Source organism: Diadema antillarum, unplaced genomic scaffold (genome assembly GCF_040938485.1).
Source record: "Diadema antillarum isolate AM-2024a unplaced genomic scaffold, OU_Dant_1.0 scf00000013, whole genome shotgun sequence".
Taxonomy (NCBI): domain Eukaryota; kingdom Metazoa; phylum Echinodermata; class Echinoidea; order Diadematoida; family Diadematidae; genus Diadema; species Diadema antillarum.
This window is the reverse complement of record NW_027270902.1, coordinates 739,746-764,887: the sequence shown is the minus strand read 5'-3', so window position 1 is coordinate 764,887 and position 25,142 is coordinate 739,746. Positions and strand designations below refer to the sequence as shown.

Sequence of the window (25,142 nt, the reverse complement as noted above, 5' to 3'; positions counted from 1 at the left end):
TGTTTTGGAGCGCACTTGGCCAACACTCGCAAGACATGCTCGTGCTTCTTAAGTCTATGAACCATATTGACAGAATGATGATTTTCTCATCGCTGCAACGATTATTATACCTTACTGACATAAACTACGGTAAACTCATCTGGAAAAATCTTGGTTCGTAATCTATATTCTTCCAGAGTATTCGATTTCAAATCAATCAATAGATACCCGTACGGCTCCCTAGTAGCATCTTCGTAAGACTCTTGCACATACTTTGCATTGCCGGGATACAGCTGTCGCCCCAAATGCATTATTTGTGATTTATCCCTCGGATTCTTATACATGACTAGATATTGCGCGTTTAAACTGATTGTACGGGTCTCTTTACCCCGATGGAACAAATTTTGAACTATGAAAATAATCGACAGGTTACGATGATGGGACCCTCGGGTGAAAAGAGCGGTCATTTTTGCATTGGTCGAACACTCGGCCATTAAATCATCGACGATTAATAGATTACGAACGTTTGGATCGATCGTACTCTCAAAATTAGCCGGAAACCCATCTATAAACTCAATACCTGGAAACTCGGATAACATTTCACCGTAAGCATTTTGATACACGCCGTAACACCACATAATCTTTTGCGGTGGTCTATCGATCATACTTTGGTTATGCTTTATCAACTTACGCACAAAGACGGTCTTACCACTACCTGTGGGACCCGCTACGATGCACGTAAACGGATGTACAAATTTCAAAACCATGATTGATTGATTTCTTTCCTTCACCGGCGTCTCAAAAGCGAGCTACCCGTACTCAAGAAAAACCGAATGACAAATGACAACAATGTAGTGGGAACTGAATATAAAAAGTTATTGCCTCGATTAAGATATGAGGCGAGTGGTATCGACACGATCCACGTGCAAACATTTCTAAGACAATTCCGTAAGATTAACGTAGTGGGTTTGGATTGCGTGGGAAAAAGGCATCGCCTCGGACCCATTGCGCTTTAGTAGATAGCTTACGTTACTATGAAATGGGAGGAAGTTTGATTCCGTCAGTAATAACTCTGAAATGAGGTTTTTACCTTGAAATACACGCTCGGCGATAAAAGAAATGATCGATAACACAAACAGCGTAATAACAATTACAACGACTCGGATACCTATCGTAATTCGTCGATGTTGCAAAGTATCGTTCAAATTGAATGGCGAATCAGACATGTTGACTGAAAGGAGTCACGTGCAAATAATGATAACGAAATGAAAAGAACCCCGTATTTATGATTAGTATTCGAGGATGGTTGCTGCTCGATCAAACTATAACCCGTGAACTAATCGCGTGCGACATACCCGTAGGGAAAAGTGAAAAAATCAGGCTGAACCACTCTCTTGTCGTACACTACTCTGTAATCCTTGCGAGCTGCTTTAGTTTCTATCCGCTTTCTCTTGGCATCTTTCGTGATTTGGTAGTCATCAGTGACAGTGATGGGTCTCTCATCATCAGTTCCAAAAGTCCTAACCATAGCTCGCATGGTATCGAAATTGATCAGTTGAGAGTTTTTGTAGTTTAAGGTGATACCTTTGACCTTGCAGTGCGTCTCACCATTTTCAAGTTGGTAGGCGTAATTTTTCGGACCGCCCGAACAAAAGGTCGTAATGTGATGACCATCCAGTTCGTCCGTCAATTCTCCCAAATAATCGCCCAAAGCGGGACGCCACTCATCGGCGTTGTAATCTCTCTCTACATAAACGACGCTATCCGTATCGAAATACAAAACGCGATTGTCTAAGCGGTCAATGACATCATACAGTTTAAGACGCGCCTGCGCTGTCGTAAATGCGGCTATGACTACGTTTGATCGAGCAGCCACCTCCTCAAATTCATCCCTTTTCACCGACTTGACCTCGATCACTTCCTCCGTGACAAAGTTCAAATCGGTGACGATGATCTGATCAGAAGTCAACATATCGTACAATTTTTTAGGACAACTTATGACTTCGATACTGGGCAGATTGGTTCTCATGCCGAAACGTCCCCAAAAAGAATTCAGCATGAGTTTCGAAAGGGACCGTAAACCCTTGTTCTTTGCAATTTTGTTCGGCTCTAGCCGTATACCCTCATTTAGGTAGTAGTCCCTAACGTACTGTGCCTTGTCTTCTTCGGACTTTACCCACTCGGGCCATCCAGAGGCTTCTTGTTTTATTTTCAGGAAGGTATTGATGTAGGATGTGAATAAACCCTCCGCGTTAGTATTGGGGTCGTACTGTGCTTTTCTTGGAAAGTGCCAAACGGACTCAATTTCAAGTACTCGATAACCCTTTTCAACTGCCTTCATTAGCTCGAGGGAAACCCAAGTGCTTTGGAGCAGTCGCTCCTGAGTACCATGGTTGCACTGAGTCCTCTGTCTCGTCTCCGCGCATGTGCGACAGAGTGGAAACATTAATTTCCCATTGATTTTGATTGGCAGTACTGGATGTAAGAGGGATTTCGGGGGTAACACCTTACACCTAACTAGCCCGTAATAGGCGGATACATCTTGAAAATGCGAAGTGATGACCTCTGGATGGCCCAAGGGGTAAGACCCGTACTTGTTAATGCTCGGGTACAGGGATGTAAAGTCCACGTACCTGATTCTTTCCCCCTCCCCACATTCATAGTACAAACAATTTGCATTTGTCCTTCCACCGTAGAAGGCTTCGCGAGGGTTAAGGGTGACAACGTCGTGTGGGTTGAGAGTGTGAATGTTCTGGGTGAATTGCGCTGGCAGACCTTTTTGGATTTCCTTCCATTCGCAAGACCACATTTCAACATATTTGTGGTCGGGAAGGACTTTTTTGATGTAATTTTTCTTCATCACGGTCTCTAAGTGCAAATCACCCATACATTTACCCTCTCGACCCGACGGCGTGTTGTACTCATAACATCTCGCACAGCCGTGCCACCAGCATCCATTAAATTCATACACGGTTTTGTTTTCCCTGCAAAACCCATCCACCTTGTAAGGACCGATCCAGACTTCCCCCTTGTTCTTTGCATGCTGAATATGAATGCCTTCAGACTGACTGACGTACGCCAAATACCGCAATGCCAACTTTGACTGTATGTCTTTTGGATCGTAACCTCTGGGAGGAATGACTGCGATTGAGTATATTTGCAGAAAGTTGCGCCGAAATACGAGGTTGCAGGCAGCTGCGATCGTGATGCAGTTCTCAAAGGGATCTACGCCGGTGTCAATCACACCAAATTTGTGATATTTCGTCACATTTTTGAACAAGTTCCGAAATTCTAAACAGCACCTTCTGAGGATGTCTACATCACTGACGCAGTATTCGTGGATTTCCTTTTGCATAGAAAATACCTTCCCAGAGGCTACTTCACCCGCGTGCCACTCGAGAAATTCTTCCCGCTTCTTTGGCGACATGCCACCGGGATTATAATATCTCACGTCGGGTATGGGACCTTCATAGTCAGCATTGGCATTCGTATTGAAAAAATGAGGAAAGAAGCCCTTCTTCAATTCTTTGATCCCAAAGGTGGATGGGAGGGCTGACAGGGGCATTGGCAAAAAATTTAACGAATCGATGAATCTGATCTTGCTGAATTCAACGTACATCGTCATGATTTTACCTCCCGACATGATCAGTTTGGGGATGATGCAGTTTTCGTACAAGTAACGTTGTATAAAAACTCCATCATACCCCTTGAAGTTGTGGGCGATGACCGTACTGCCTCTATTTTCTTCGTTGCCAAACAACCACTGACAAAATTCGTTACCAGTGTCTTCCCCCTTGAATACTTTTTCTTTGGTTCCGCAAGTGTCGCACGGTGTTTCAAGGGGTAACGAACAACATTCTGAGCACGCTTTCTGAACAACGCAATAATTTGGGACGTGCGTCCCGCTCTCTTGCGTGCATTCAAAGTCAAAGAATATGAATTTGGTTGCTTCTTTCTTTTTGGCGCTGTTTTTCTTTTTCTTCCTTCTTTTCTTTTTGTTTTCCTTTCCGCGCCCTTCATGAGGCTGGTCCGTTTCATCGCTCACAACTTCAACATCATCAACACCATCTACATCTACGTGTGGTTCTGCCCCCACCCCAGTTTCCTCGGACTCACTCTGATCCAAGTTCTGCGTGGTTTTAACGGGTTGCATATAGCACATATGTCCCGGATATACAAACTTGTTACAAATCTTACACAATGTTTGCCCACACTCGTGCCACGTTTTGTGCTTCTGAAGCAACTTGACATTACATAATACGTTACAGACTGTACATTTGAAATATTTCCAACAGACCCTCGTTTCTTTGTGGGTGCGATAACAAAGGTCATTCTTGAAGTTACGATTGCACCTCAAGCAGTGTCGCAATGTTTCGTCTTGCGATGGTGCGGAACAGTGTTTCCCGTGACACAGGTTACAGGCGTTTTCACATTTGTGCTCGTGCTTTACATCGTACCCCTTCAGACACTTGTCACAGAAATAAGATCTGCGATAGAATGCGCTGAGGGAGGTAACCAAGTCGAAGTGTTCGTCATGCCAGTACAGGTATATGGCGTGATCTCGATCCTCGGGGCCTGAATATACTATCGTGTTCAAATTCTCTTTTGAAATGACTATGACTCTATAGTCTCTCATTTGAGGAGTGTTTTCAAAGGCTTTGATCTCTTCCAGACCGCATTTTCCATACGGGACATTCGCTTCCCTATGCAAGGCTCTCGCATAGTCTGCTTGTTTGCCATAACTTTGTCTTATCGAACCCCAGTCTGGGTCTTTTTCTAACCTAGCGATACCCGTTACAATCGCTCTCGCGCAACACATCTCATCCACTCCACGATTTTTGATGCGAATGATGCTGCGCATTTTCAACAGTTTTTCATTTATGTTCACAAACCTTCGACTTGATTTTCCCCCCTCAGGCATGGTCAAATGTATGACATTAAACGTACAATTTTCGTCTAGTGACAACTCCTCGTGTGATTGCAGCGTTGCCTGTAATTTGGTGCTGAAGGCGTCGTGCCTCAACTGGTCCTTCCTAACAAATGGCATGCTGATTGGTTTATCCAGTCTTGGGGCATTAAAAACAACTCTAACGAAATCTCTGTCCCGAGCACCCTCTATCATCTCATCTACAATGTTATCGAACATCCCATTCACACGAGGTAGCATGTCAATCATGGGGCCGTTTCTTCCAACCGGGTTAAAAGAAACTGTGTAATCAGTCATGGCGGCATTATACTTTTTACAATGTCTCTGACTGACCTTTCTCACATTGTACAATGGTAACTGTTGAGCGTGTAGTTGGGGGAGAGCGTGCTCCTCGGCCTGCCGCTTCCTGCCTGCGATGGATGACGTACTCCCTCTCCCGGCTCCGGATGTTTGAGGCCTCTCAGCTCTACGTGTCATTGCTGCTGGCACTGTCGTTGGATGTTCCTCCTCGCTTGGATGAGTTGAACTGCCACCAGTTGACCGTGCTCCTCCGATATGACTGGTACTCGGACCGGGTTGGGGACTCCTCCTCCAGCTGTGGTCATCTATGACGTGAAATATATCGAAGAGCGGATTAGCATCAACGCTAAGAATTGCTTATTGAGATGTGTCTAACATACATACCATTTGCGTATTGCATTCTTGCACTCTCACTGTGAACCTCTTTAACGTATAGTCCTACGAGCGAAATCACTTTCAACGGCGAATTTTACATGTACCGGATACAAATTGAAACAATCTACAAAACATAAAAAAGAAAGAAAGAAATGATGTAACGTACCTGTACTCGGGTGATTGTGGAAACTCTGCGGGGCATCTTCCTGTTGTAAAAAGTGAGTTGTCCTCGTGAAAATCAAACAGTGCTGTTCAGGTTCTAACTCTTCGTAGAGTTCCTCTCTAAGAGCAGACACGTCAGCGAGGCATTTACAATCGTGCAAACGCTGTACAAGTTCAGCCGTGGTGATCATGGTGACTCAGCGTTGCCCCCTCTCCATCGATATAACGTTGACGCAGCGAAAAAAATGTCAATGTCATGAACGAAGATCATCGAATGTTGAGAAAGCCTAAAAGTTTAAATCTATATATATCTTCATTTTGCCACTTTTATTACACTGCGTATGTGCCTTCTCCACAGGTTTGTATTACCCGCCATACATACATTCACTCACTACCACCAATCACAACTCACCCCGATCTCCAGAGGGCTGACCACCGTCACCCTTCTTGACCAATCACAGCGCGGCATTTTGTAACGGGTATGCTGGAGTAGGCCTTGTCTTCATTCCCATTGGTCACACACCCTTGCCCCCACTGGTCATTGGAATTGACCATAGCCCTTTGTCCCCTTCACCCCCATTCTTCATTGTCTCCCTCTCTTTAACCAGTCTTCCTGCCAACCTCCCCCCATCTATGCACCCTGCTTTTGTCCCCATTCATCGAGTCAACTTGGCCACGTCCTCTTTGTACAGCATAGCTCTACCATACTCCCATTGTTTTCCAATCTCCCCCCGCATCCTCAGTCTCTACAGTTGCTTAAATCGTGCATCCCTTGGCCCTGTATAGCTACATTGTATTCCCCCGGTCTTGATATATCTACCTTCCTGTCTTGGACTCTTTGTTTTAAAATCTCACAAAGAACTTCCCCTACCATGGCTACTGGAATATTGTTTCTTGGTTTCCTGTCTTGAACCGGGCTTTCATACCTACCTTCCTGTCTTGGACTCTTTGTTTTAAACTCTCACAAAGAACTTCTCCCACCTTGGCTACTGGAATACTGTTTCTTGGTTTCCTGTCTTGAGCAGGGCTTGTTCTCCCTATACATTGTGCACAGCGAGGTAAAGTGAAACTCTGATCGCCTCACCATTCTCATGTAGGCTATTGCAGTGTGAACTTGCTCTCTCCTTTATGCCATGATCTATGTACATGATGGACACTCGCATTCTGCATACCCTTGTGTACAATATACACCGAGAATGAAAACTTTGTGCCTGTGGATACACTCTTGATCGCTGTTTGGATACTCACCCTGTGCATTACCATTTATCGTGGCAGCTGGACACAATGTGTAAGTCACCATGGACCGTTATAGTACTCATGCAATCCTCATCCAGCAAAACTGCACTGCACAACTACAGTGCAACAATATTCACCAACACACTACCGATGCATATATTCATAAGTTCATTTCATAAACATTCATATATTACGCATCTCCCCTTCGTGAAGATGGAGGGAAGTTCGCTAATTAGGGGAGTGACGAAAGAGGATGACTAATTAATTAGTTCATCCTTAAAACACTAGACTTCCGGAAGCAACGGAAGGAGGACGTTAATTAGTTAATTAGCGCTAATTAGGAGGTGTGACCAATTAACACCTCTTTCTATCTAGACTAGCATATCTTCTTCTTTATGGGGGGCTTGTGAAGGTTTCATGGATACAGTTATAACAGAGGATGTTTGATGCTAGGTTATTTGACTTTGATAAAGCTCTACATCTGTGAGAAATATTCCAACTGATGTTTTTAGAAAACATGACACCATGATATGTAAATTTGTTATCATGTGAGGTGAATTACATTGTAGTATGCAACAGTTGGATTAATCTAATAACTAATGCGTATAATCAAAAAGTTACATTCACAACTTTCTTTTTAATGGGGAATGTGTGATAGAAAACAACAGCAAAAACCTGCTCTCTAAAAAAAAATAGAGTGAATATATTCACTCTTAAAGGAGTGAATTTAAAAAAAGCGTGAATTTAGAGTGAAATTGGAGTGAATTTTGAGTGAAAATGTTCATTTTCACTCATTTTGGAGTGACCTCAAGGATCACTCGAAGATTTTGGAGTGATCCCTGAGGTCACTCTAAAACAATTGAAAATGAACATTTTCACTCAAAATTCACTCCAATTTCCCTCTAAATTCACTCTTTTTTTAATTCACTCCTTCAAGAGTGAATATTTTCACTCGATTTTTTTTTAGAGAGTGGGGAAGGAATTAAAATGTCCATCAGGGACACAAGAGTTGAATGCAACAATGGCGTGACAGGTTGTGATCATTTTGCCTCAAATAAGGTTCAATCTCAGTGTTAGTCCCAGATTATTTTGTTGGTGCATGACATGTGAGATCATGTCAAGGAAATGAACATGAAAATAAGCTCTCTTTCGGGTCAACTTTGATGGATTTTACAGTATCATTGATGCTTGGGGGAGGTATGTGTACTTTTTTTTCGCACTCGTGGGTATACAGTGTCAAACATTTAGGGCAGGGGAAAGTGAGGTAATACAGTCCACCTAGTTTTGGCTCGTCCTATCTTTGTAGTAAGAAATGCCCCAAGGTTGTTGTGAAACTTTTAAAGAAATGTGGCTTTTCAGAAATTAACATATCTTTGAAACATATCATAATCAGAAAGTTACATTCACCCAACTTTCTTGAGGGGGGGGGGGGGGGGGGTAGGTCGGAGGTGTAGAAGATGTAATGTAAAACAACAACCTGGGAAGGAAAATAAACTGTCCATGCGTGATACAAGTGAGGTGGTGGTATCAGTTCAGTGTGAACCTTCCATGTACGAGATCACAGGAGTATGATGACCTCCGGACATTTTTCCAATCAAAGCCATCCTTCTGGTGGCTGACATTTTTTCATTACCCTTGCAGTAATGCCAGTATGGCAATCCATGCGCTGCCCAGAGGGACGGTGCCAATTTACAAACACAAGCATGTGTCATGCGAATATTTACAGCAGTTACGACTGCTGGGGGGGGGGGGGGGTGTTGGTTTGAAATGTCCTCTCCTCGGATAGGATGACGCTTTCTGCCGATGAGCAAACGTATACCCGAGATGGGGTAGGCGAAGTTTCATGGAGCATGCTACGCAATCCCGTTCAACATCTGTTGCATGACGTTGATCAAACGGAAGATTGACGTCATGAGTTTCTTGTGCAATTGCTTTTTTTTCCTACCCCCTTCTTGCTGTTTGAATGCTTGTCTTTTGCCAACTGCAAATAAATTTTGGCAATTGGAAATGTACTATTCCTGGTATGTTTCTCGGAAATGTACTTTTATTTAGTGGTTGAATAGTTCTTCAGGCATAGCCATGTGGAAGACTCATCACCTTTTCATCTGTAAATTCTTGGTAGGGGCTTGTCAAGATACACACCTGTACAACTATGTAGCTCATATTCTTGCTATGATATAAACTTAAACATGTGATTCAAGATGAAACATTCATCAGGAATTAAGATAAAAGAACATAGTTCACCTTTGCCAGCATGGTATTGTTTTGGTTTGAGATGGAGCTTCAGGTTTCCAACTTTTTGGGGAGAAAATGAGAAACCTCTTATGAAATATGAAGGAGCAATGCCATACAATTCTAAGAGGAATTCAAATTTATTTGGTGAAAATTTGTTTTGATATGGCTGAGATATTCGAAACAAAGGGATCCTAATAAAAGGTGGGACACACCTTTCATCAGGACTGCTGTAAATTCTTGGTAGGGGGTTGCTATGATATCCAAAAGGTGGAACACACATTTTGCAATGCCCGATGTCAGTGAGGTAATCTTAGCAGTCAAAAATAACCAAAGGGAAGGGATCATACAATGGCTTGAACAAGAGATGTGATACACTATTATATATACCATGGCTCGACACTAACTTTTTTGTTTGGTGGCCCGATGGGGCCACCAAAATCCTAAATTTCAAATTTTTGGTGGCCCGAGAGAAAAATTTGGTGTCCCGAAAAAAACAATAAAAAACATTAAAAGTCCTTTTTTTTAATGAGTCAAATATTCAAGTTTTATGATAGTAAGAATTAGAAGTTGGACATATCTACTCATAAATAAACTTCAACAAACATGCAACACTCACTCTCAGGCACTCATTCAGTCCTTTTCATCCATCCTTTAAACAAATTTAACTGCTAATTTCCAGCGCAAAAAGTTACAAATTTATTGACATACTTTTCAAAAAATTTTGGTGGCCCGAGGCGGGCCACCAAATTTGCCCTTTTTTGAAATTTGGTGGCCCGACTTTCATTTTTGGTGGCCCCGGGCCACCGGGCCACTGTTAGTGTCGAGCCCTGTATATACATATATTTCACAGCTTGAGACTTGTATTAACCCAATGAGGATGAGCTGACTTTGCTTTGACACACAAGTCCCATAGTCACCTGCCAAAATATACTCGGGACTAGCCTTCAACAGGTTATTTCAAAAGTTGTCAGAATTCACAATTTCAAACCACACTGACAGCATTAGAAATGAATACATTATATTACCCTTTTTCATGAAAAAAAGTTAACAATTTTCCATCTCTGAGAGAAATACAACATATTTGTGTCATGTGAGGCAATGTTTTGCAAACATTGGTCAACTCATGAAATTTGCGGGGGAAAAAAACACCACACACACAACATATTCCAGTACTGCTAATTCAGTATTTGTTATTTAAAAGCAAATGTTCACTTCTCAATACATGACGCACTGAGATTATTTTATTATTCCTCCGCTTAATTTTTGCCATCTACTGTACACATTCTTCCTTCAACCTTCCCCATGCCTAAATAAGATAAAGAATGTCTTTTTAAATGTACACCCATTTATCAAATCTTTCGTTTCCTGCACTCAATATTTGATGATATTAGATACAGAAATATGATTGACTAATGTACATGCCTTGGATTGTGAAGAGAGAGAGAAAGAAAAAAAAGAAAAAACAAGCTCTTCTTTCTTGCATAATAAAGAATGATAATCATCACTTGCTTTGGAAGCCCAAGTAGAATATGCTGGTTGCTGGAATTTTATGATTTAATAATTTATGTGTTATTGTCCTGTTGGCATTTTTATGTTGCCATTTTACCAGGCCATCTGTCCAGCTAGGTGCAAAATGAGTCTAGCATGAATATCCACAAATAAATGATGCCCTGAATGCAATAAAATCTAATGAACAACAACAAGCTCAATCAAAGAGACATCACAATAGTAAAGGTAGGACAATTTCCTGTATGACATCCAACTTCTGTGATCTTCAAAGGTTTTTCAACATATCACTGGAAGATTTCTGTTACATAAGCGGAACCAGATGGGGGTGCCCCGGGCACGTACCCTCCTATTTCTTTTTTTAAAACAAAAGAAATACAAAGAAAAAATTAAAAGGGGGCGTGGGCGCCTCCCCTTTAATATTTGAAGATACCATCTTTGTCAGCCAATTGTAGTGGGAGCAGAAAATTGGGCTGAAGCCCCCCCCCCCCCCCCCAAACCACACCTTTTTTTTTTTTGCTTGTCAGCCAAAGAAACCTGGAAGTGGCTCGAGAAACAGAAAAATTGTGCGCTGAAGCATTTATTTGTTTGTTTGTTTGTTGTTGTTGTTTTTTTTTGCTTGTCAGCTGATGAAACCCGGAAGTGGCACTAGAAATATTTTTGACACCCCCCCCCCCCCCCCCTTTCGGAATTCCGATTCGCCCCTGTGTTAAAGAGGTACAGACTTGAACAAAATGCATCTTCTTACCTTGATTGATAGGCAAATGGATTGAAAAGCGTTGGGTTTTTTTTTTTTTTTTTTTTTTTGCTCATCACAGCTCTGGCAACAAACTTTCAGTCAACAGAGATGTCGGGTGATTCTAACTTTTTTAACCAGCCTTTATTCTATTGACCATGAATAATTTTCCATGGCCAATGTGGGGTCACAATGCAGTGGAAAAGGTAAATCAAAATGCTGACTGCTAAACACTTCCAGGTACTACGTATAGTACACGTAGGGTCTTGGCACAGATATGAAAAGTTAAAGGAGACCTCGAGATGATTTTCAGGCTTTCACATCTGAACAACTGTAAATTATTTACACTGAGTACAGAGTTTCAGAATTTATAGGGACTGAAATGAGGAATAAGAATGTTTTTAAAATGTAATACAAATTGCGATGAACAAGGATGATGACATGGCAGCCTCACCATAAGAATGCGTGAGTTGGGGCTCATGGAAGCAGAACAAAAGAAGAAGGCATGCATAGATTCTACACGGGAGAACTTGTTAACAAGCAGCATTGTAATGGAATGACACTGCTACATTTCTGAAATACTTGAGGCTAATATGTCTGTCATCAAAATTGTTTAGTGTAATTTGTTTAAAGTTTTTCAGAGTAGGCCTATTTGTTTCTCTACTCAAGGACCACAATAAATTCCACACATCTATACATGGAGTTGTTGATTTATCCGCTGCATGATGTGAAATTTTGAAAATCGTCTGGAATGCCCCTTTAAATGATTGACAAACAGCAGAAACTTTGTATAGTCTCTGGTTCTATGGGTGACCCTGATGCCTTCAGGGTCAAGTCAAGTCAATGCTGTCAATCTTACCCTCTCAACTGCCCAGAAAGGTGCAATACAAGTCTGGCATGAATGTACACAAGTTGGTTAATGTTGCCCTGAGTGCAATAAAATTTGATCAATAACAGAATCCATCTCAGAGACATCCCAGTGATCAAGGTGGACCAAATTCTCTGAGCACAGACACGCCAAACTCCATAATTTTTATAATACTGAAAGGATTTTCAAGTTTTACCACCAGAAATTATTTCTGAGACATTTAACAGACTTTAACAAGGTGCGGGTCTTGGACATGCAGCAGAGCACAGACATCACATACAGCTGTACTCCATAAATTTATACAATTTTCAAGTTTTACCACCAGAAATTATTTCTGAGACATCTCACAGACTTTAATGAAGTGTGGGTCTTGGACATGGTACCCTCATATATTCTAGAGAAGACTGAAGGTTACATGATGATGTCACATCATCACAGCTCTGACACTTTAACTTTCATTCAACAAAGATGTCAGGTGATTCTTTACTATTGAAACCACACTTTTTATTGACCACAAAGTCTGCACAGGCAATACAGGTCACAATACTGCAAGAAGAGCTATCTGACGGCACAATATTTTGGGGAACTATGCTCTACTGTCTAAGTTGCACATGCCTGGAGTTTTGCAGTGTCTTCATGGCTGTATCCTTGACCCTGATGCTCTGAAGGTCAAGTCAGGTCATAGTGCTCTTGAAGTTGCTGTGTTGTCACACACACACAAAAAAAATCTTCGCATCGATTACAAGTGTACAGTACTACAAATAATGTGAAATAGGCCTATATGGTCCATGCAAATTACAACAGTTTGTTGAAGCATTACTTGAAATGATACGGGGCATGCATTGAAAACAAACTCTATGGAAAGCCCAAAAAAAAAGAATTTAATACAAATATTATATCTTTGGATCAATGTCATGCTCTTACACATTGCAAGCAAAACAGGTTGGTGAGGAATACGCTCACAGCACTGGAAGAGGCAGTATTATCATTATATGATGTCTCTACTGAAATAAACAGCAAAGCTTGCTATGCAATGAAAATACATTAAAGGGATGGTACAGTATTGGTGGAGATGAGAATTGGGCTTTTAACTTTTTGTGAGATACCAAGAAAACACTTATGATATAGTACAGAGCATACCATTTTAAGAGGAATTCAAAGCTTATTTGATGAAAATCGGGTATGGAATGACTGAAACATCCAAAAACAAAGTAAAACAAAGTGATTGTAATACATTGTACAGTGTGGGTCCCACACTTTATTAGAATCGCTTGTTTTTGGATATCTCAGCAATTTCAAAACCAACTTTCATTAATAAACTTTGAATACCGTACCTAATAGAATTACATGCTCTTTCGTATTTCATAAGAGGTTTCTCATTATCTCACCAAAATATGTTAGAAAGTTGAAATTAGGTCTCAACTGAAACTGTACGATCCACAATCAAGAATTCTTACATCTTTCACAAATTTGTTACCTGTACATTGTCATTGGTGTCTGCATGCACATTTGCCACAAAACTACAAAAGTATTGATCATCAAGTTTTTATAAAGTTAAAGGGGGGTTTCTTGCCACATTTTAAAACATGAAGGTTTTTATTTGATTTTGAAAACATCCAAGTTTTGTGAGAATGAGTCCTTAGTAGCATAAAATCTTGTAATTTTTGCAGCTGTACGACAATACTGTCTCTGTTTACAACTACACAGTTTTGTTTGGAGAACAAGTAGTGGTAGTCTATGTGGAGGGCCAAAGTTGGGCTCAAGGTACAGGCTGTAGGCTCTGCATGCCTATCGATTATGTTTGCGTTGCCCTACAAATCAATCATTCGAAGCTGTTGATGAATATTGCTTGATTCGATTAGTTTTCATGATCGAACTGATTATTTTGATACCTATAACTACATTTTGTCATACTTTTATTTAATTTTCTTCCTACAGTAAGATTAATTTTACACAAAATTCCTGTTTTTAAATGAATACTAAGTACCGATAACTGACCAAAAACTATGTTCCATTTAAACAATGTTTCATCCCATTCACTGAAAAAAAAAAAATGTTCCTCACATACAATGTGTAGTCCAAATTAAACAGTGTAAACTGTATTCGTTTAAAACCTACCATAATTAGAGACAGCTATTCCAGTCGTGTGGTCAAAATTAAGCACACGCTATTGCAGTATGTTTCTTGTTAGCCTGGCATTAGCATGAAAAACCAGCCGTGGCAGCTTGGGTACCACAGGAGACCTTTTAAGGCCACCTTGTTTGACATCTAGGCTGAGTACCTCAAGTAATTATTCCTGCCTTATTCCCCCAAGGCCCTGGTGAACTCTTACAAAAACAAAAAACAAAAACAAAAACCTAGCATCGTAGGGTAACAATAGTTCTTTATAAAACATGCACCGAGATTTGAAATTGAAACCCTAGTGACAGAAATTTGTGAAAGAGTGCAAATGGATTATACAATGGTGCTTAATTCTTGGATAATGAAAAGCTGATATTCCCAGTGGACTTCGACAAAGAGATGTACCGGTGAATTAATGTGGAGACGATCTGCTCTGGATATCTACGGCACGAGGAATTAATTGACTGCTAGACAGATCTATGCAGGGGCGAAGCTGGTGATTTGGCACAAAACTGGAGACCCCCCCCCCCCCCCCCCCCCCAACAATTGCAGTCTACTCTTGGTTAGTCTGTGCCACAGACATGTAATGCATTTGGACTGCGGATGAGGAGAAGTGATTAGAGGGAGGATACTAATTGCATTGCATTAATTTTTTTTAAAATCAAGTTAATACAATGTAAGCTTCATGAAGAGGAGTTGTACAACAATCTTAATTCATGTCAAGTTGGTATTAAGATAAAAGCAAGTTGGATGACATTGGCACTGGATCACAAAAGTAATCTTTTCAAAGCACAATACAGATATTTGGTGTTTGGGAAGAATCCATTCAAGTCCCAACAGATTTGTCCAGGTTTTTGTTTTCATCATTGTTGTTGTTATTGTTGTACATCACTATAAACAGAGCAATATAAGCCAGTTCTTGGTATTCAAGCACCATGCTAATCTGAATCGCAGACTAATCTCAAACTTCATTCTAACTCCATCAATATCTCGCTGGAGGCTTCCATATACTAATCATCAAACAAGATTACAACAACCCGTTCAGGAGCCCTGCTCAGGGTTTCTACAATTGTACGTTGTACACATATGTGCAATAAAGCACATGTGTCCTCCATCTGGATAAACCATTTTGTTAAAATAAAAACAAAAACAAAAAAAATATCCAGCATTTTTGGGCTAAAATTCTGGTTAATTTTGGGCTGAGGAGCTGAGCCCATGTCACCTGCCACAAGAACTCCACTGGGTCACTCCTAAAGTGCCGCCATGAACCAATCTGATCTTGGTATGGAGCCTATAGGGCCTGCATTATGCAATTTGGGAGTGCTACTTTTCTATCTCGATAAGATATCTATTGGTTAATCCTTAGTGCTTTGTCCTTTTGCGGCTCTTATTGGAGGTCTATACTTCTGGTTGGACCCCTCTCAGTGACACACATACATTTTAGATTATGTTGCATCCCCCAACTCTTGAGGATGACTGCTACCAAGTTTTGTTTTTCTTCTTCTTTTTCAAAGCTGTCATGAACATGTATTTAGAACTAGAAGAAGATGAAACTGATGCTAGAGCATGGTGGGTTGTGTGTGTATATAAAGTCTGTTGGGAAACAAGAATTTCTTGAAAAATGGGTTAACAAATGAATGACTAAATGGGGAGAAGAGAAAGGGGTACCACACAGCATTTCAGACCAAAGGGAAAAAGAGTTGGTGAAGTTTGTGACAGACGGGGGATATGCTGCCGACTGTTGGGACTCAGTTACAGCATGCCATCTACAACCTAGGGGTTTTATTAAAATCAAATACCTGCACACAGTTGTCCATACAGAATGAGTTTCAAAGATCTTTGCAAATCAAAACTCATTTACCTGAAAATGAAAATGCACTCTTTCATGAATTGGTAATACCGTCCACAACTGCAGTTTCAGATTTTTTTTTTATCGTCTCTCCCTCTCTCTCTCTCTCTCTCGTCTCTCTATAGATGTGACCAATCTACTGTAAAACCAGAAGTTTTTGCAGGCATGAAACTTTTGCAAATTTTGTGATGAGCCAAGATATGTGCAAGTGTTTGTCTACACAATGCACTGAATCAATGGCAGTTGAGATTTGCAAAGTTTCATACTGTGAATGTTTCTGGTTTTACTGATCACAATTCTAGATGGTGCCTACTATATTTCCAGCTGTAAAAGTACAAGTACATGTAGTTTTCACATTAACCTTTTCAACACCATGTTCTTATGATATCATTCGATCTGTATAGTATATAACGATATACAAGTATAAGCAGGTGAGCATACTAGTAATAAGTGAATGAGATTTTGTATCAGAGAGGTCCATATTTTTTCAGTTTTGCACCAAAATCCAGAAAAGGTTCATTTACAAATGTACTGTAAAACATGATATATTCGCGGCATGAATTTTTCGCGAATTGGAACCGGTAGCCTTTTTCGTGGCATGAAATTTTCGCGAAGTGCCACTGGCGTTCAATGCATAATAGTGTAAACAAGGACTTTCGCGTGCATTTTAATTTCGCGAATCTTGGCGCTCGCGAAATTCACGAAATTAAAGTGCATGTGAAAATTCCTCGTTTTACAGTATGTTGCATGTAGGCAGTTACTCAACTGTCCAACTTATTCATTCATGCAGGCAGATAGTAAGAATGAATTGGAGCTCCAAACAAGACAGATATTACTTTGATTTGCAAAACAAATTGGCAATTGAGAATATGACACATTAAATGACTTGAAAGCATCAAATATCTCTAGACAACAGCAACAGAATCATTATTATCATTATCTTTATCATCATAATCCTTTTCATTATTGCTGCATTGTTATAACTGAATAATGATTATAGTGATACTTACAATAATAGTAATACCAAAACTACTAAATCATCACCATGATTATTATCAACACTATTACAGCTTGATAAACATGATCATTTCTGTTATTTCAAGGAAGAGTGAAAGTGCTTTTATTGTCTGAGCCTCAAGTACACTCATGACACATGATATAACTCTTCTTTCAAGTGGTCTATCTGTAAGTGCACTTTGATAAATTTGTTTTTTCCAACAGGTGCCATATGATTCTAATTCTGAAGAGAACAGTTACATTCACACAACCTTCCTAAACTTAGTTTAGCTTGAAGTTTTAAACTTTGATCTCATTGATAATAAGCTTGTAGTTTAGCATCATGTAGACACACTTCGAAGTTACACGTAGCTATCTTAAAGATTACCTGATGATAATAGAACCTACAAGATTTTTCTGGGTTTACGCTTTATCCATGAGCAACGAACGGTTACCCAATCATAACTCAGCATCGCGTGGACACGATAATTAACGAACTTGAAAGTTAGTGTGACCTCTCAGTCAACCTCATTTCCCCTTCCTTCCGAGTCAACCTCCAACGTGTGTGTACACATACATTGTACTGTATACGCCAAATATTTCACAAGGTTTTTACTTTCACAAATTTCACAAGTCGAGTGCTATTCACAAATTTGAAAACACTGTACTGTGAGTGTACAGTGACGGGGCGATCGTTAACAGGCCGCTAACGATCGCCCCGTCACTGTACAGGCATGCTATTGACCTGGAAACATTAAACTGCACATTATTCTTGAATATAAGACCATTCTGAAGCAAATAACTTTCACACAATAATAGATATATATAATGTACTCTTAAATGAATCCCACAAGGATTGGAACAATCATCCCCAGCATTCCCACTGATTCCCGCTGATCAGTTACTAGCCATCCCCTTTATGATTAGGTGTTGTGTGGATATATGCATCATAGTTTAGGGGGCAAGATTTTCCATCAATGATTATCTAACATCAATAATTAGTTTCTATAAGAATGCAACTAATATGTTAACACTGTTCTGAAGAAAAAAAAAATCCTGAAGGGACCAAATCAATCATCGCCCTTTCTCTAATGTAAAAATACAAAATGAGTCATCATTTACGTCTGTAGGAGACCCTCTGCCATGCTGGAAACCTGTACTGTTTCCATCCAAGAGTACTGCAAGCTGCCGCACCAGCTCTATGATCTTACGCAATCCAGGCAACATCTCGGACGAATTTGAATTAATTGGGACACGCAGCGCTTGAATAAGCGATCATTAATAAAAAGCCCCCCAGCAACAGCTTGCCGCAGAATCATCACCCCTGCCCGGCAGGCTGTAATTACTCCTCATGGGAGGCAAGATGCAGGCACTTTACCAGCCTACTGGAGCACCTAAACAAGTGGCAAGGGTTCATTAATTCTGCATCAACCCCTTTGACGGCTGACTGGGCGCCCACAAAAGGATCTCACCGCCTCATCACGAGGGGTATCTCCTGAGCTGTTCGCTTCTTCATCTTTGGTTTGTGGTCTCAAGTTAAAGGCCCCGTCACACTACAGCGAATGCCCAACGAATGCCCAACGAATGTCCAACAAATTTGAAAATTTGAAGATATGTTCACATCCGTTGGTAATACTAGAATAGTTCGTAACATGCTTGGCGTTCTTTGTATTCATTAGCTATTCGTAGGGATTCGCAGAGACACGCTGCAGCCGATTTTTCTTTTAAACATGTCCAAAATCTCCAGCGTATCTCTGCGAATCCCTACGAATAGCTAATGAATACAAAGAACAACAAATATTTTACGAAGTATTCTAGTATTAGCAACGGATGCAAACTGTCTTTACATTTTCGAATTCATTGGGCATTCGCTTTGCATTCGTTGGGCATTCGCTGTAGTGTGACGGGGCCTTCAAGAGGATGGCTAGTAACTGATCAGTGAGAATCAGTGGGAATGCTTGGGGATGATTGTTCCAATCCTTGTGGGATTCATTTAAGAGTACATTATATTTTGTGTGAAAATTATTTCCTTCAGAATGGTCTCATATGCAAGTAATGTGCAGTTTAATGTTTCCAGGTCAATAGCATGCCTGTACAGTGACGGGGCGATTGTTAACGGGCTGTTAACAATCGCCCCGTCACTGTACAGGCATGCTAACCTGGAAACATTGGACTGCACATTACTTGAATATGAGACCATTCTGAAGGAAATAATTTTTACACAAAATAGATATATAATGTACTCTTAAATGAATCCCACAAGGATTGGAACAATAATTCCCCAGCATTCCCACTGATTCCCACTGATCAGTTACTAGCCATCCCCTTTAAAGCTACACTGTGGCTTTTTTCTATTCAGTGCATCCCTTCCTTGATTCCATCAGATTCCAATCTGAGATGATCTTGTTCTCTGAACTGCAACCTGTATAATTTCAGCTCAAACTATCTTTTAGTGGTCAAAAAATACTATTTAAAGGAATGGTAATATTGGGTGAGATGAGGATTCAGCTTGTTTTGTTTTGTTTAGTTTTTTGTTTTGCTAGATACTTAGAAACCACTTAATAAGATGTTAAAGAGCTAACAAGTCTATAAGGAATTCATATTTTATTTGATGAAAATCGGTTTTGATGTGACTGAGATATCCAAAAACAAAGTAAAACAAAGTGATCCTAATAAAAGGTGGGTTCCACCTTTTATGATCACTTTGATATCTTGGCCATTTCAAAAGTAATTGCACTTTCAAGTACAATTGCATTCATGCATAACATGTTTTACATACTTTGCTTTCAAAACCACACTGTATGACAGAAAATGGAAAACAACATGTGAACTACTGAAGTTTTGAACTTTGTGATCTTTGTGGAATCTTTCTACATAACACAGACAAACACACATGCACACATAACTTTAATGCATCTCTGGTTACACTCTTTGTTCAGTCATATAATAGGCCCATTCAACCATCCACATAAAGGCATGATTATTTAGATCATAATGATTTGAATTGCGATGCAAAAAAAAAACATTTTTAAGTGTGTGGACATACAATTGTAGTACAGTGTAGTCACCACCAGTAGTGAGATTCGAATCATGATCTGAACACCACTACGAGGGTAAAATTTCTGATATAGTCATGTATTTTTTCTGAATATTGATATAATAATAATTTGCATTGCAAAATGTGAATGCTGTGCAAATCCCTCATTTTTTTATATCCCATATTGCAAGTAGTATCCTATAATGCAAATCTAACATCTGAATAATAATAATATCCATCACTTGCATTGCAAAATGTGAATGCTGTGTGAATCCCTAATTTTTTACCCATAATGCAAGGTGTATCCCATAATGCAACATTTATGATATTGAATGTTTTTCTCTGAACAATATAATAATTACTTGCATTGCAATGCAAAGTGTATGGGACAGCTGGATCAAAGTCAGGTCAAACTCGCAGACCCATCGATGATGCAAATTTTTGCCTGGCTTCAACCAGTGCAATTTGAGTCGTGATTTTTCTTAATAAACCTGGGCGATTTACATCGTGATTTTTAACTCGCCTGCGTATGTGTGAACCACAGAGCTAAAAAGTGTGATTTCAATTTTGTGATTCGAATCACACTTTTCCTGTGTGTGTGAATGAGCCTACTGATTAATGTACTTTATATTCAGCAAGTTGGTCTCTGTACCCCAGAGGCTCTCAACAGAATAAATCTTTCCTTAGCATTACTTGCATCTTTTATACCCATGAAAGTACTCTATTATGCAAGCTTGAGATGTAGGTTAGGACACACTCAGACACACACTGAAGGTAGCGGTTAGAATACATACTATTACTAATTTACCTCCAATATTTGTAGGTAGTGCGGTAATATCTTGTACCACTTTGGGGTTTTTTTTACTACTCTGAGTATTTCAAATTCTAATAATTCTGTGGTTACCAGGCACAATCAAAATTGTTATGCCCATTCACATGCACATACAAACACATAAATATAATTGTACATTTTTTATACACACATGCACACAAACATAAAGTTGTTGTTTTGGGGGTCAGAGTACTGTTCTATGTTGTTGGTTTTTTTTTTTTTTTTTTTTTTTTGGGGGGGGGGGATTTTTATTTACATTGTATTTATTCATTTTTTGAAACTGCAAACCTATGCTTTGGCAGAGGACATAATTCTGCTACCAGACATAAAAACCTACAGGTGTTACCTTCTCCTCGTCCCATATGTATATCCACAGGACACACTCAAACATATACAATGTACACCCTAGCTGTGTGTACATGAATCTGATACATCACTATCAATTACAGCTGTATCTTCACTTTTTTTTTCTGCCACCAACATACTGTGAATAAGTACCTTGGGAATATTCAGCAACTTACAATAATTTTATATTCCCAGATGTAATGAAATTTGGCAATGTTTGATGTCATGTCATCTCTATTAAGAATTATAGATTATATTTGCCATACTGTATAATTTACTAAACCACTCTGTATCTGTAATTCAAAATATATTTTTCTTTTCTTTTGTTCATGTTTGAAAAGAAAAAACGTCATACATTCTTCCAAGGTGTATATGCATCACCATTTTCTGCTTCAGCTTACTCATGGGAGCAAACTTCTTCACAATGATCAAGTGATTAGGAAGATTATCAAATATGTTCATTTAGACTCAAGCTGGCTTGATCATGCATCAATACTCAAAAACTCTTTTTATTTCTCTTCTGACTAGCTTGGCCCTATTTGACCCGCTTTTACTTTTTAGGTTTGATTATTTTTCTTTTATAATTTTTTTGTCTCTTTTATTTTCTACTTGTTAGCGGAATAGATATGCTGACCCTGTAAAACATTGGAGCAAGTGATCTTTAAAGGACAGGTTCACCTTCATAAACATAAGGATTGAGAAAATGCAGCAATATAAGTAGAACACATCAGTGAAAGTTTGAGGAAAATTGGACAATCGATGCAAAAGTTATGAATTTTTAAAATTTTTGTGTTGGAACCGCTGGATGAGGAGACTACTGCAGCTTGTGAGTCATATGCGTACAACAGTATAAAGAAAATGTAAAGAAAATTCAACATATTTTCACTTTTTTCGCATAATAAAAGACCACTTGACTTGTCTCTTTCTAAAGGCAGGGGGAATAATATTACCCATAACATATGTCGGTAACGAGTCAAGGGAATGTGTACTTTTTTTCAAAAGATGAAATTTTGTGAAATTCTCTTTATATTTTCCTTATATTGTTGTACGCATGTGACATCTGAGTTATTCATACACTGCAGTAGTCTTCTCATCCAGCGGTTACTGCACAAAAACTTCAAAAATTCATAACTTTTGAACGGACTGTCCGATTTTCCTCAAACTTTCAATGATGTGTTCTACTAATATTGCTACAATCGCTCAATCCTTATGTTTATGAAGGTGAACTTGTCCTTTAACTATCACAATTTAGGTGTAGGTCCTATATACTCCAGTAGTTACACGTACATTGTAGGAGTAGAAAAACTGGAAGGACAGAAACAAATGTGTTAAACTTCTCTGGGAAATTGCAATACCTAATGCAAAATTTTAGCAGTAAGATTGTTTAATTTGTACATGTGTAAATCTATCATATGCAGCACTTAGCATTTACAGTAGTGGTAGCCTCATTCCTTTTATTTCAAGCTCATGTGTTCATTTCCCAAATGACCTTTCTTTCAATCAGTTTACACACATCACTTGTTTTCCTAGACAAAAAGATCTGTCTGTCCGGAGGAGTCTTTTATTTTTTTTTTGACGTTATCGCTCTCCTCCAGAGACGGATGCAGTCTCCACAGAACATAACCCATCTATATGAATGGGATAACATATAACATCTATACTGTATATTGTTTTGCATTGAGTGCATTCACATTTTTTTTGTAAATCATATGATTACCAAATATCTGGTAACTAAAACCTATGCTGTGTAATGGACATTTTTGTTGCTGCTCAGATCAGCTGAGTACTAGAGTAGAGTAGATGAGCTGACAAGCATCTTTTAATATAAGGACTACATAAGACCTATATACGACCAAAAAGACAAATCAAAGCAAAGAAATTTACTGGGTTTGAGGCATGCAGACAACCTAGTAGAAAGGCAAGTCACAAATCATAGTAAGTGTTTTGTTGTTGAAAGTTCAAATACAGATCATTATAAGAACTCTTTTTTTGTTAAGACAACGGTGGACTGAAATCATCTTCCAGACACCATACCAACTTCCCGAACAGTAAGCAATCTTCAAGGCTGCGGTCGGGGACCAATTTCTTCAGTAGTTGGTACCAGTAATCTTCATCAGCCCTCTCTCTCTCCGGTGCACTATACCACAACAGTCCTGCACTGTACACATCCAGATCCAGATGAATTATCATTATATCACAGATGCTTATCTCAGTAAATTTATAATCAACATGCCTAATAATATCACAAAAATGACTTTTTGTTTTGCTCATGTGCGCCAAGCAGGAATTACAAATTGGCCTATTTGTTTTGCATGAACTTTACATGTCATTCAAATAAATATGAAAAGAATTTTCAAGCCGAAGAAATAAATGGAAAAGTGAAAATGCATAGAATGAATAGGGCCCTACCTTCAATTTTCTCTTCATATCCCTTTGTGAAATACATCATGGCTTTAGCTGCTCTCTGCGGCGTCTTCATCAGACCTTGTCTCGCCGGATCTTCTCCGACGCCGCGTATGATCGAATTGTACGCGCGCTCCAGGGCCGGTAGCTGTAGGTCGGAATCCTGGCGATACAAACTGGCAAGTGGTTGTTGGGAATATTTTGACATTTCGCGTCCATCTTTTCGACTTGCATCGTCCTTTTTCTCTTCAATCGTCCCGTTCATAGCTGACGGCTTCCCTTTTGGTAAATGCACGGCACCACTGTCTTTGATGGACAAGTTCCGAGTGCTCGCAAGCAGCTGGAGATCGGCCGCCTCGTCTGGAGGCAGTCCGTTCGGTAGCGCTACGCCGCTACTGCCGCCGCTGGTATCTTCATTCATACGGGCTGCACTGGACGTTGTGGTTTGATTGGAAGACGACATCTTTGCAGCGAGTGTAGCGCACTAAGTGGCGGCAGAATGAAGGGCATTTACTCTAAAAACTATAGATCCAGATTTTCTGACCATGGACTTTTAAACCTGATTGCTGAGAGGAATGTACTTCGGTGACTGGCATGGCATATAAAAGAAGGTAAAGCCTGTGCTGTACTCACGCCGTTCTCGCTGTCTCTTCTTGCGTGCTCAGTGGTTATTCGAAGGCAATCGTAAACATACTTCGCGCGTGTGGGATCTACGCGTAATTTACGGCTCGAATGCGGGGCTCGCTGGGGGAGGGGCGATCAAGGGCAAAACAAGGTCGCTGCGCATGACGCATGATGTTCTGTCAAATTCTAATTCTGCACAGTATCTGCTCTCTCTCCTTCTGTATCCCTCTCTCTCTCTCTCACTAAAGGATTAATTATATATCCCTACACTCATATCAACTCACTTCCGAATATTATACAAATACAGTACAAATATATATTGCCTTGAGAGTTTCTTGTTAAAACTATGGGCAGAGGTGACTCCAAAAGAGCTATTCACTGGGAGAGGCGCAGCCCGAAGTGAATAGTTCTTTTGGAGGCACCGAGGCTTTCAATAGTTTTTACAAGAAATTCGAAATTAGGCAAATTATATTTGTTTTATGGGAAATGGGGGAAACGCAAAGCGAGAAGTATGGTGGATGCGATGTTGTGAAGGGATATATCCTACATTGACTATAGAAGCATGTCGCATCACACGATGTCAGATCGAACTGCTTTGTGATGTTTGTCAA

The 25,142-nt window shown here is 39.8% G+C and overlaps 1 protein-coding gene across 1 annotated transcript in view; it reads right to left on the bottom strand.

Moving 5' to 3' along the window:
* The window catches only part of LOC139721117 (GTP cyclohydrolase 1-like), a 57,423-nt gene extending 32,916 nt beyond the window's left edge, over positions 1 to 24,507 (bottom strand). Inside the window, exon 1 of the mRNA XM_071632450.1 lies at positions 23,914 to 24,507. Within this exon, the coding sequence (XP_071488551.1) occupies positions 23,914 to 24,370 (457 nt within the window). The 5' untranslated portion in view covers positions 24,371 to 24,507. The remainder of the gene's footprint in view (positions 1 to 23,913) is intronic.
* Between the last annotated feature and the right edge of the window lie 635 nt (positions 24,508 to 25,142).